The sequence below is a fragment of the Physella acuta genome, unplaced genomic scaffold, assembly GCF_028476545.2.
Source record: "Physella acuta isolate Inbredline_101_S28 unplaced genomic scaffold, ASM2847654v3 ptg000048l, whole genome shotgun sequence".
Lineage (NCBI taxonomy): Eukaryota > Metazoa > Mollusca > Gastropoda > Physidae > Physella > Physella acuta.
Window position 1 is genome coordinate 233,387 of NW_026731568.1, and position 11,414 is coordinate 244,800.

Below are 11,414 nucleotides of genomic sequence, written 5' to 3' on the forward strand. Positions count from 1 at the left end.
TACATGTGGGTCTCAAAGTTAAAATATGTTTTGAAGTGTTCCGATAAAAAGATTTTTAAAAAGAGTTAATGACAGTGAAAAAATATATTAAAGCTGAGTTTACAGTTATATATACATAGACTTGACAAGGGAGACAAGAATACATAGTCTTGAAAAGGGAAACAACAGTACATAGACTTAACAAGGGAAACAATACATAAGCAATGTATTTCTCACCTTAGTTTATGGGTATCATGTGGTTGGCATGTAAAGAAGGTGATTGTGCAGGTTGTATCTAGACATGCATTGATCTATGTTGGTTGTTTAACCCCTGACGACCTTTCATGATTTGAATAACAAGACGTAAACAACAGATTGTGTCACTATACAGCTGGGGAGGTTAGAGTGTAACTCGGACATGTATCTGATTTAACATGCACTTCTTTAGAAAACATGGCTATACGAATCTTCTAGACTTTTCTGATTGTGCGTGTGTGTGTTAGAGAGTCTTTATTTGAGTAAATGCGTTTATGTGTGTACGCAATGTGTGTGTGTGTGTGTGTTTGTGTGTATGTGTGTCTGCGTATATGCGTGTGTGTATGTTTGTGTGTGCGTATATGCATGTGTTTGTGTCGACTATAGATCTAAAAGCTCAATTTTGTGTTACTGGGTTGTTTGCAAACTTTTTTTCTTTGGACGTGTCATAGGGTTAGGTTTTTGGGTTTGGTTTGCGTGTTGGCTTTTTGTAAACTTTTTATCTTTGGACGTGTAATAGGCCACTCGTCACAACAGAATGCCGATGAGATAGCCCCAATTTTGTTTTGGTTAAAAGTGATTTAAACATTGGTTAGTAAACCTAAAATATTGGTTGTTATTTTTAACTTTACAAACTTGATACACAAGACACATCAACAAATGTTCTTCTGATTACAAGTTTAAATACCAGTACAATTAATTTTTTTAAATGTAATTAATAAAACTCTACTTCATTATTCCCACCAGTTTGTGGTATTTAGCGATGTGACTTATGATCTATTTAAATCAATGAATTGGAATAATTAATGCGACATAGCCCAACAGCGGAGCGAATGTTGAAGGCCATAGGCTGTACATTTACAATTCTAATATCCGAGGACTCAGTTATTTATTGGTCGGCCAAGTGTTCTAAGAGGCCAAGTTCCCACCTGGTATAGGAAGGTGTCCGCTGTTACATGGTGTAGTGAGGTTGCGTTTTTACTAGTGTAGCTAGGTGGCCTTACCTGGTGTAGCTAGGTGGCCTTACTTGGTATAGTGAGGTGACAGTTTTTACTAGAGTAGCTAGGTGGCCTTACCTGGTGTAGCTAGGTGGCCGTTGTAAGCCTTATCTGGTGTGATAGACAGGGCCGTTACACAATTCAATATTTGTAATTTAGGTGACGAGAAGGGAAGACAAACCGAAAAATCTTTAGGTGTCAAAAGCAAGTTAGTTGCAGAAACATGTTTAGTCCTATTGTTTTATGTTTTCTCTTTCTGTGGGGAACACATTCTGGTAAGTTTTTACAAGCTTTTATTTAACTTGCTTCCTCTGCCTGTCTGTCGTGCTTTTTGTCATTATAGATCGAAACAGGCAATCGAAATTTTGGGCACTTCTAACCAACCAATTTCTCTGAAATTGGGCGAGTGGATAAAGATTTAAAATCAGTGCGATATGACATCAAAGTTGACGTAATTGGGAGGCTAATTAATTTTTTATGAATCAATTAAAATTTCTGAAATTAGTGGCAGCCTTACTACTCTTTTCGCACTATTATAAGTGTATTTTCATGTTCTTTATCTGTGCAATAGTTTTTAGTCATGCAGCCCTATTGTAATTTTTTTTTTAATTTAAGTAGCCTGCTGAAAAAAAGTGCATAAAAAACGTTTTAATACAAGCTTTTATGTAATAATGCGCTAAATATGTTAAATTACTTTATTTTCTTTAAATATATAACAATACACCACTATTTCAATAACTATAAATAAAAGCGTGGGTCTCTTCCTAAATATTAGTAAATGTATTCAATAGATAATATAGTGACGCACACTTGTCTTTATCGTTATTTAAATAATGGTGTATTATTATAATATTAAAGAAAATCAGTAAGTAAAAGATCTAAATCACTGCCATCAGTCAAATTTTGAGTAAATTCCGATGACCGGAAGTAGTAATTTACGCTATTTCCGATTTCTCAAAAAAAGAATGTTAATTTATAAATTACTAATAATATTCCGTACTATTATACAATTTTTTTTGGCGTTCACTTGGTGCGCAATTTTTTTTCTACAAGATTCTATTCTATTTTTAAAAAGTTTAAGTAATTAAAAATGGATTAAAAATATTGTCTTTATCCCGAGTTGCCATCACCCTTTGTGTTATAAGAATATTCGAGAAAGTTTAGGGGAGATCACTCCCAGTTTATTTTTTTAATTATGTAGCAAAGGTCATCTTTAGTAGAATCACTTCAAATTTATAATTTATACATTCAGAAAAGATTACAAATTTATGTCAGGGTATTTAAAAGTCGTTGCGGATAATCCCCGGATTAGAGAAACGTGCACTACCTTGAGAGATTCTGTTTGGGCTTTAAATTTTTGATCTGGACATACTAGGGCGTGTATGATCAGATTACAATCACTATATGAGATAAACAAAAGTACGTGGGGTACGTGATTGCTTCACGTCGTATTTTAAAACACCATCAGATGGTGATATGGTAATATGGTAATATGGTAATATGGTAATGATTTCATACGGGGCTAGGGTGGAGGTAACGCGATGTATTTTTTAATAACTTTATCTAACTGAAGATCTCAGAAGTTAGTAAAGATGGGTGGTGCTAGATTCAATCTGCGAGAGATCAATGTTAAATACATTGAGGAAAAACGTGTTTTTAAATTTTATTTTGTTTTCAAAGCGGCTGCAAACAAATTTAAAAAGCGAACTTAAGCTTTAAAATCATTCAGAAATTTTGTATTTTTATAATCAATGTTGTAAAAGTTGCAAATTCAGGGAACTTGAAAGTAAAGTGGTTTTTTTAAAGCAACATTTCTATTTATTTTCATCAAACCTAAGCTATGAATAATTCATCTACTTACTTCTAACAAAATGTCTCACAATTCACCAATTCACTTCCAACAAAATGTCTCACAATTCACCAATTCACTTCCAACAAAATGTCTCACAATTCACCAATTCACTTCCAACAAAATGTCTCACAATTCACCAATTCACTTCTAACAAAATGTCTCACAATTCACCAATGCATTTCTAACAAAATGTCTCACAATTCACCAATTCACTTCCAACAAAATGTCTCACAATTCACCAATTCACTTCCAACAAAATGTCTCACAATTCACCAATTCACTTCCAACAAAATGTCTCACAATTCACCAATTCACTTCTAACAAAATGTCTCACAATTCACCAATGCATTTCTAACAAAATGTCTCACAATTCACCAATTCACTTCTAACAAAATGTCTCACAATTCACCAATTCACTTCAAACAAAATGTCTCACAATTCACTTCTAACAAAATGTCTCACAATTCACCAATTCCTCCAGTCAGTGGTCAAACTATCATCAGCCCAAGTGAGATAGAGGAGGGAGGAGCTTTCACTGTGACGTGTGACGCGTCACGTGCTGGTGTTCCAGAAAGTGCTACCACCATTAGCAGACTGACCATATCCTGGACGAACGGGACAGCACCACCCACAACCTACGCCAGATACAGGCTGTTTCCGGCACCCTACAGCTCCGCAGTAATCATATTTCTTGAATATATCAATTATTATAGCTAAACAGTAATCACATTTCTTGAATTATCTCAATTGTTTCAATGTACAGAAATTAAAATGTAGAAATTTAAACACAATCGATTCTACGCTATTAACGTTTATCTTTGCTTGATCAAACATCCTCTATATTAAATTTATGAATAAAGTTAACCCTTTAATATACGAGTATTGGTTGGATAAACATAAACATTTATTAAGCTAACCATTTAATGTCTGAGTTGTTAAATTAAGTTACAACAGACAAAACATGTTTGTACATGTGTAATATATACCTTTGTTGCCAGTTTAGTTTAATTTGACTACATGACTGCGATACAACAAGTTTTAATTTTCTTGTTTACCCTAGTTTCCACCACAAACTTCCCTATCAAGAAACTGGACCTTTACATTCAATGGAAGCCAACAAGGAACATCAGACGCACCCAGCAACAGGAACACGATGAGGATAGAGATGGTGGTCAGTGATGCTGTGTCTGACGACGCCGGCTTGTATTACTGTAACGCCACGTACCTGGATGTAGCGGGGGATTTAGTGACGGTCGTGGAGTATCAGAATGTCACAAGTACAAGTAAGATCACTTTCTCTTGTTGGTAGAGTTTGTCTCGTTTTTCTTGGACAGGCTCAAGTAGATACAGCTGCCCAAATCAGAGTCCCGTTATAAAGCTACAACATCTTCGATTTGTAAAAACAAACCTTAAAAAAAGAGATTAAATAATTTAATATTGGCTATTTTTAAAGTTAACAGAGCAATATGAAGTGTATGATTTTAGTCTGCATTAAGATAATCAATTGAATTGAGTTAATTTAGTAATAACATTTTTAATCTTCTCAGCACTGAGTTAACTCAGCTTTGAAGTTTTATGAAGTGTTTTAATATGTCAATTAGCACATGAAGTAACTTAATTAGTGTCACAATTTGCTGAAGTGTTTGAACATGTCTATGACCTGACCATCAGTTCCTTTAGCCAGTCCAGCCACTGACGACAGAGGCTCTCTGACCGCTGCATGCAATGCCACAAACGCTGGCGTCCCAGCGACCGCCACCACTGTGGTAGCATTAACCATCAGTTGGACGCCAGGACCCACAACCCTGCCCACAACATTGGCCAGATACAGGATATTTCCAGCACCGTACAGCTCCTCTGTAAGAACATGTCTTCATCTCTTGTTTGGTTACGCTAGAGGTATTAGTTGGTGCTCTTTAAAGATTAATTAAAACATAATTTAATAACATTTAAAGTGACACGAAAAACACAATAACAATACAATAGCAACCTTGTTTTAAATATAATGATATAATGATAGAAGGCACTTGGGCATTGTGAAGCGGTAGAATAGCCGGTATCCTAAAATCTATTTTAAGCGTTGATTGGGTCTCGGATTAAACAAACGTATTAAGCCTCATTGGACTTTTACACAATAAAACATCCTCTAGTCAAGTCATATTCCCTTTCAAACCTACTGTCAGTAGGGCGAGTGAAGTAGAGTTCACTTGTTTCTGTGAATTCGGCCTTTACTTTCCTCAAAGTGAGTTAGATACTCAATAGAGTTGATTGGACTCAGGGACGGTCTACTGACTTGAACCCAGATTCGAACTGGAGCAGTCCAGCGCTCTAGACCACTCCGTCCCTACAAAACACCATCTATCCTCTCAAATACTAGTAACCAGAAACTGCAGTCTTTTACAGAAATGTTATGTTATTTTATTATCAATTTGTCATTTAGATTTATTTAATTGTGTAAACTAATAATCAATTATTTCATGACTGTTATATTATTTCTTGTCATCATTATCACGTGACTGTCGGCCATTAAACAGTTTACACCACAAAACTCCTCCGGAAAGAACTGGACGTTCACACACACGGGGAGCTTACAAGGGTCATCAGACAACCCAGCCAACAGGAACTCGATGAGGATAGAAATGGCGGTACATGGCGCTAAATGTACAGACGCCGGCTCGTATTTTTGTAACGCCACGTACATTAATTCAGCTGGTGATATAACGTCGGCATGGCAGTCCCTTAAGCTCACCAGCAGAGGTTAGTGATTTGCTATCCCATCAAGTTTCATACTCGCTGTTCTAAAAACACGATTTACCTTAAGCTCACCAGCAGAGGTTAGTGATTTGCTATCCCATCAAGTTTCATACTCGCTGTTCTAAAAACACGATTTACCTTAAGCTCACCAGCAGAGGTTAGTGATTTGCTATCCCATCAAGTTTCATACTCGCTGTTCTAAAAACACGATTTACCTTAAGCTCACCAGCAGAGGTTAGTGATTTACTATCCCATCAAGTTTCACAGTCGCTGTTCTAAAGACACGATTAACTTTAAAGTCACTACAAACAAAGCAGTTCAATGATTGTTTAAAATTTTGACACTTTCACCGTTTAGGTTGGATTAGGTGTGGGTACCGTGGAGCCTATCAACAACAAGATATCTACACTCTTCTTTTTCTTCTTCTTCGTTCTTATTAATTATTAGTGTTGAAGGGGATCGAGATTTATCTGCCAGTGGGTTTGAACTCGAGACTTTGTTCGAATGTTTCAACCATGAGCTTTTTTGCCGACTCGACCACGCCTCCAACACAATTAAGCGTTACGTGTCAACTGGTTATGCGCCATTGAGGCCATTGACTCCGATTTCAGCCTGCTTTTCTTTTTGGATATGCTTCCATAGCCTTTGTCCAACCAAGAACAAACTACAAGGCAGCAGTTGTTTAATTTTGGAGTTGTCTCTCCTAGAAGAGTGGCTGACCCCAGCTAACGAGCCTCATCTGCCCGAGGGTTCGAACTCGAGACTTTTCGGTTTAGCAACCATGAGCTTTACCGACTCGACCACGCCGATCTGCACTCTGAACTTGGACTTTTTTTTTAATTTTTATTTTTTTTCTAACTATGCTTCAATTTTTTTTTCAGCCAATACGTGTAGTTGTAATGACTGGAAACAGCTACATACAAACTAACGTTAAAAAATAACAAGTGATTTATCACTGATGTTTTGTTCTATTTTTAGATACCTCAGTCGGGAGCCACCAGCTGTACCAATACATGTCATTCCCAACTAACAAGGGCGACAACCCATCAAATTTCACTATGATTTGTAAAATCAACGTAAGTTTACATTAAATGTACTACTAAACTCATCAATGTTAAATTATTTATTAAAGTTAGTATAGTCATACACTAATATTAATTTTTTTACATTCTGAACTATTGATTGTTATAATTTAAATAATACACATATATATATGAACATTAAACTTCATGAATCAGTAGGAATTTCTATAATTTTTCCACCACTTCTTATCAGTCTGTTCATTATTGCTTCTCCAACTATGTGTTCAGTTAATTTTAAAAATAAAATTGTAATTCAACGTTTTCTATTAGATCTATGCATAAGTAAACCATCTTAAATGAATGAAAGTAGGCTACAAAAAAGAAACAAGTATTACTATTGTAAATCTGAATCAGTCCTCGCAAGCCGTTGATAAAAACTGTAATACTAAACAGAGGCGTAGCGACCCTTACCTGCGCCGGGGGACAAACTTTTCGATTTGCACCCCCCCTCTCAAGATTTCGATTTGCACCCCCCCTCAAACTTTCAATTTATTTTTCCAACCCATTTTGGCGCCTCCATTTGTCCCCCCCCCCCCCTCGCTGCGCTGCTGATACTAAAGCGAACATGCAAGGAAAACTGACGCTGTAAATTACATGTCTAAGGCATATATATATATATATATATATATATATATATATATATATATATATATATATATATATATATATATATATATATATACAGTCAGTAATACAAGTAATTAATACAAGTAATTAATTCTTTGCTTTAAGTGAGAAGATTCATTAATTAGACAAATTGTTTTTACAGGGCCCAAAGACTCTGAGACTTGACTGGGAACAAATTCTCCCACCAGCTGAAGGCTTCGTCCCCTACCCCAACCCAGCGCACATACTCAGAAGTGAGCCCGTACCCATCGGCTCTTGTAACAGCTACGCGCATGCGTCAACTCTACGCTTCGCCATGGCCGACCGGCTTCGCTGTTTTATTTATAGATGCTCAGTCAGGGACGGTAACGTGACGGTCAGTCAAGCGAATCTTATGCCAGATGTACACCAGGGCTGCTTTCTTTAAGGGGGGGAGCTTTAAACTTTACATATTTACACAGTAATTGTCTACGTCACATGTTTACACAGTAACTATCTACGTCATAGATTTCTAACTCTCTACGCATCTGATAGCATATAAAAGCGCTAATTGTAATGCATACTACACATACCTAAACATATAATCTATTTATATTTTTTCTTTGATTTAATTATTGATTACATTTTTATTTTTTAAACAATACAGATTCGAAATGTAGTGTATTGAGATTTTATTATTTCTGCCCCTGCATTGTAAAACAAAACATGATACAACATTAATATCACTTCATGTACTTTTTGAAAATTACCAAATGTCAAATATGTAATAGAAATAAAACAACAACAACAAACGAAAGTGTGTAACTTTTGAATGTGTCGAGAACATTACATTTACATTTTTTATTAACAGCCGCTGTTGGTACCACGATGCTGCTCAAAGCAGCGTCGGTTGGTCATTAGAAAAACAGAGTTAAACAGTGTTAAACATTGTTAAACAATGTAATCATTCATCAATGTTCAGTTGTAGCATCTGATAGTGACACTGTCTAACCCCACGAGAAGGCCACTATGTTGACAGACAAACCATGCAAGACAGATTGACCACTTATTCAGAGCCCCACCAGGGGGGTGTGTCTCCAGTGACGCCAGCGGAGGTAGAGTCCTAGAGCCGTTGCCATGGCAACCAGAACCAGTACAGCGACGATAGGACCAGCTATGACTCCAATATTTGTACTCGAGGCATCGCGTCCTGACTGTGGGGCGTCTGGCACTGAAAGAATAATTTTTTTAAAAACATAAGTATTTAAAATACTTATTTAAAAATACTTTGATGTATACATTCAGAATTATTTTCCACAACGGCAATTTGTCGGTCTCAACGTTTCAAATTTTATGTTTTTTGAGTTATTTTCAAATTATTCATAACATTTTTTATTAACATTTAAGGAAAAACACTTTGAAGGGCTCAGTGGAAAAAGTACTTAAGTTACATTTTTTCAAAAATGAGTTAAGACCGGTATATTATTTGACTACCTCCCCTTAACCATCCCTGTAAATTTGGGCCATGGAAAAAGTACCGAAGTAGCTTAATTCGAATACTCTGCATCAGCTGTTTTATTATTTCAATAACAATTTTAAAACTTATGCACTCATTTTTCTCAAAATTCTCAAAATACACTTAAGTACTTTTCCACTGAGCCCTTCTATTACTAGCGATCAGAAGCTGCTATTATTTTAAAAAAAACAACAACAACGTGTTAATTGTTCATAAGCAAAATACCATACATATTTTGAGCATCGTATATACTGAAACGCTTTAAGCCTAAAGAGTATAAATAAATCTGTAGTAAATGTGTAATTATAACCAGGGACGTAGCGGGGGGGGGGGGGGGGCGGGGGTTGCGGACCGCGCCGGGTGACACCATTTATGGGGGGGGTGACACCAAGGCAAAAAATAGCAAAATATATAGAGAAAAACTTGAGGGGGGGAGGGTGCAAATCGAAAGTTTGAGGGGGGGGGGGGTGCAAATAGAAAACTTGAAAGTTTGTCCCCGGGAGGGTCGCTACGCCTCTGGGGGGAGTGACACCATTAAATGCCGCACCGGGTGACTCCCGACCTCGCTACGCCACTGATTATATCTCACCTTGTTTAGTGTATATCGTCATGTTCCCAACAATTGTGTCTCTGTTGTTTTCTGTAGCCACACACACATACATGTAGCCATCATACATGTCTTCTGTTTGAAACTTGAGTGTTGACGTATGACGGTAATGGACACAGGTTGTCCCAGAACTAACCAACACAGGTACATCAACTGATATCGCGTTTTGTACAGGATATGTTGTGAAACTGTTGACGTCAGAGCTACTGTTTGCATGTGTCCATTGAAGCTTTAAATCTTTGGGGCCCTGACATAACAATGCATATATAGATATTTATTTGTATAAGTTTATATATGTTTTAGACTTATTAATTTTATTAAAATCTAATCACAATATTAGCTTCAATAGATATTCTTAAACAGAAATAGACCTCTGGTATAATCAAATCAATACATAGACTAAGTTCTCGTGTACATTTGATATGATTTTTAAAAATATCTTTTTGAAATAACTATATCATTTGAAGTATAGCTTACTTAGGAAAAATGGTTTTAATTTTAACAAACATTTGTATTAAAGTTACAACTTACATGAACAGTACACGTCAATGTAACACTGGATCCTGCAGGGTTGACAGACTCTAATGGACCCAGTCCCTCTCTATGATGGGGATCTATGGTCAGCGACTGAGGCGCTACTCGGGCTGTTAAATAGAAACCAGTGGCGTCACTAGGACGTTTGTCATCCAGTGAGACACCTCATGGTGTCACCCTTCCCTCCCAACCAATTAAAAAATACGCTATATACATAGCGTATATACGCTATATCCATACATAATTAATCGTATCAGGTACTCATCAGAGTAGGGTTAAGTCAGGTATTTCACATCTACTTGAGCCCAATAACTGAACTTGAAATTTTACCTCTCGGCAATTAAATGTAATCGCCGCTAAAATAAAAGTTTTAAATACAAACAATTATCTTTGATTTAATTACACAATTACTAATTTGGCTGAAACAATATGGCGTAGTTGAAAATACTATGCCTAGCATGAAAATCAACAACTTGAGGCTTAATATTGAATTTAATGTTGAGAAAAAACAAAACAAAGATTATAAAGATATAAGGTCGATAACTGGGGTAGGGCCTACTACCTGAACTCAAAGTATAATTGTAATATTTTGGAATACTAATCCAACTTACGTATAATGGTGACATTTTGGGTCACTACCTCGACTTACGTATAATGGTGATATTTTGATACTGATAACTTGTTAGTTCGGCTCCGTATGAAGTGACATACGAAGCATTACAGAAATACAGTCCAGCATCTGAACACATGGCACCGTCCACAACGATTTCAATCTTCCTTGTCTGTCTGTTGTTGGGACGGTCTGAGGTTCCCTGCATGTTCCCGCTGAAGGTGAAGTTCCAGTTCCTTTCTGATTGTGCCTGGTGAGACAATGGTTTGAATGTACAGATATAATGGAAGACATAAGGCCTGGTGATCTAGTAGTGGTGAGCTATATATAAATGGTGAGAAAATGGTTTGAATGTACAGATATAATGGAAGACATAAGGCCTGGTGATCTAGTAGTGGTGAGCTATATATAAATGGTGAGAAAATGGTTTGAATGTACAGATATAATGGCAGACGTAAGGCCTGGTAATCTAGCAGTGGTGAGCTATATATAAATGGTGAGACAATGATTTGAATGTACAGATATAATGGGAGACGTAAGGCCTGGTAATCTAGCAGTGGTAAGCTATATATAAATGGTGAGACAATGATTTGAATGTACAGATATAATGGACGACATAAGGCTAGTGATCTAGCAGTGGTA

At 36.5% G+C, this 11,414-nt stretch overlaps 1 protein-coding gene across 4 annotated transcripts; it reads left to right on the forward strand.

Annotated features, from left to right (window-relative positions):
• Positions 1 to 1,129: 1,129 nt before the first annotated feature.
• LOC131944847 (uncharacterized) lies at positions 1,130 to 8,299 on the forward strand. Of its 4 annotated transcripts, none has more exons than XM_059305711.1 (8): positions 1,130 to 1,198; positions 1,392 to 1,507; positions 3,566 to 3,762; positions 4,145 to 4,367; positions 4,756 to 4,943; positions 5,619 to 5,841; positions 6,817 to 6,914; positions 7,690 to 8,299. In XM_059305711.1, exons 2-8 carry the CDS (start codon positions 1,456 to 1,458, stop codon positions 7,951 to 7,953), a joined length of 1,245 nt encoding a protein of 414 aa, XP_059161694.1. In that variant the 5' UTR covers positions 1,130 to 1,198; positions 1,392 to 1,455; the 3' UTR covers positions 7,954 to 8,299. The 4 variants fall into 4 exon arrangements, with proteins under 4 accessions (XP_059161694.1, XP_059161702.1, XP_059161711.1 ...); XM_059305719.1 differs by having other exon boundaries at positions 1,134 to 1,203; XM_059305703.1 differs by having other exon boundaries at positions 1,138 to 1,274; positions 1,324 to 1,507.
• Positions 8,300 to 11,414: the final 3,115 nt, after the last annotated feature.

Coding starts and splice junctions, on each gene's coding strand:
- LOC131944847 (XM_059305711.1), top strand. CDS start 1,456: ATGTTTAGTCCTATTGTTTTATGTTTTCTCTTTCTGTGGGGAACACAT. Junction 1,508..3,565: donor TCTGTGGGGAACACATTCTG/GTAAGTTTTTAC, acceptor CAATTCCTCCAG/TCAGTGGTCAAACTATCATC. Junction 4,368..4,755: donor TCAGAATGTCACAAGTACAA/GTAAGATCACTT, acceptor CCTGACCATCAG/TTCCTTTAGCCAGTCCAGCC.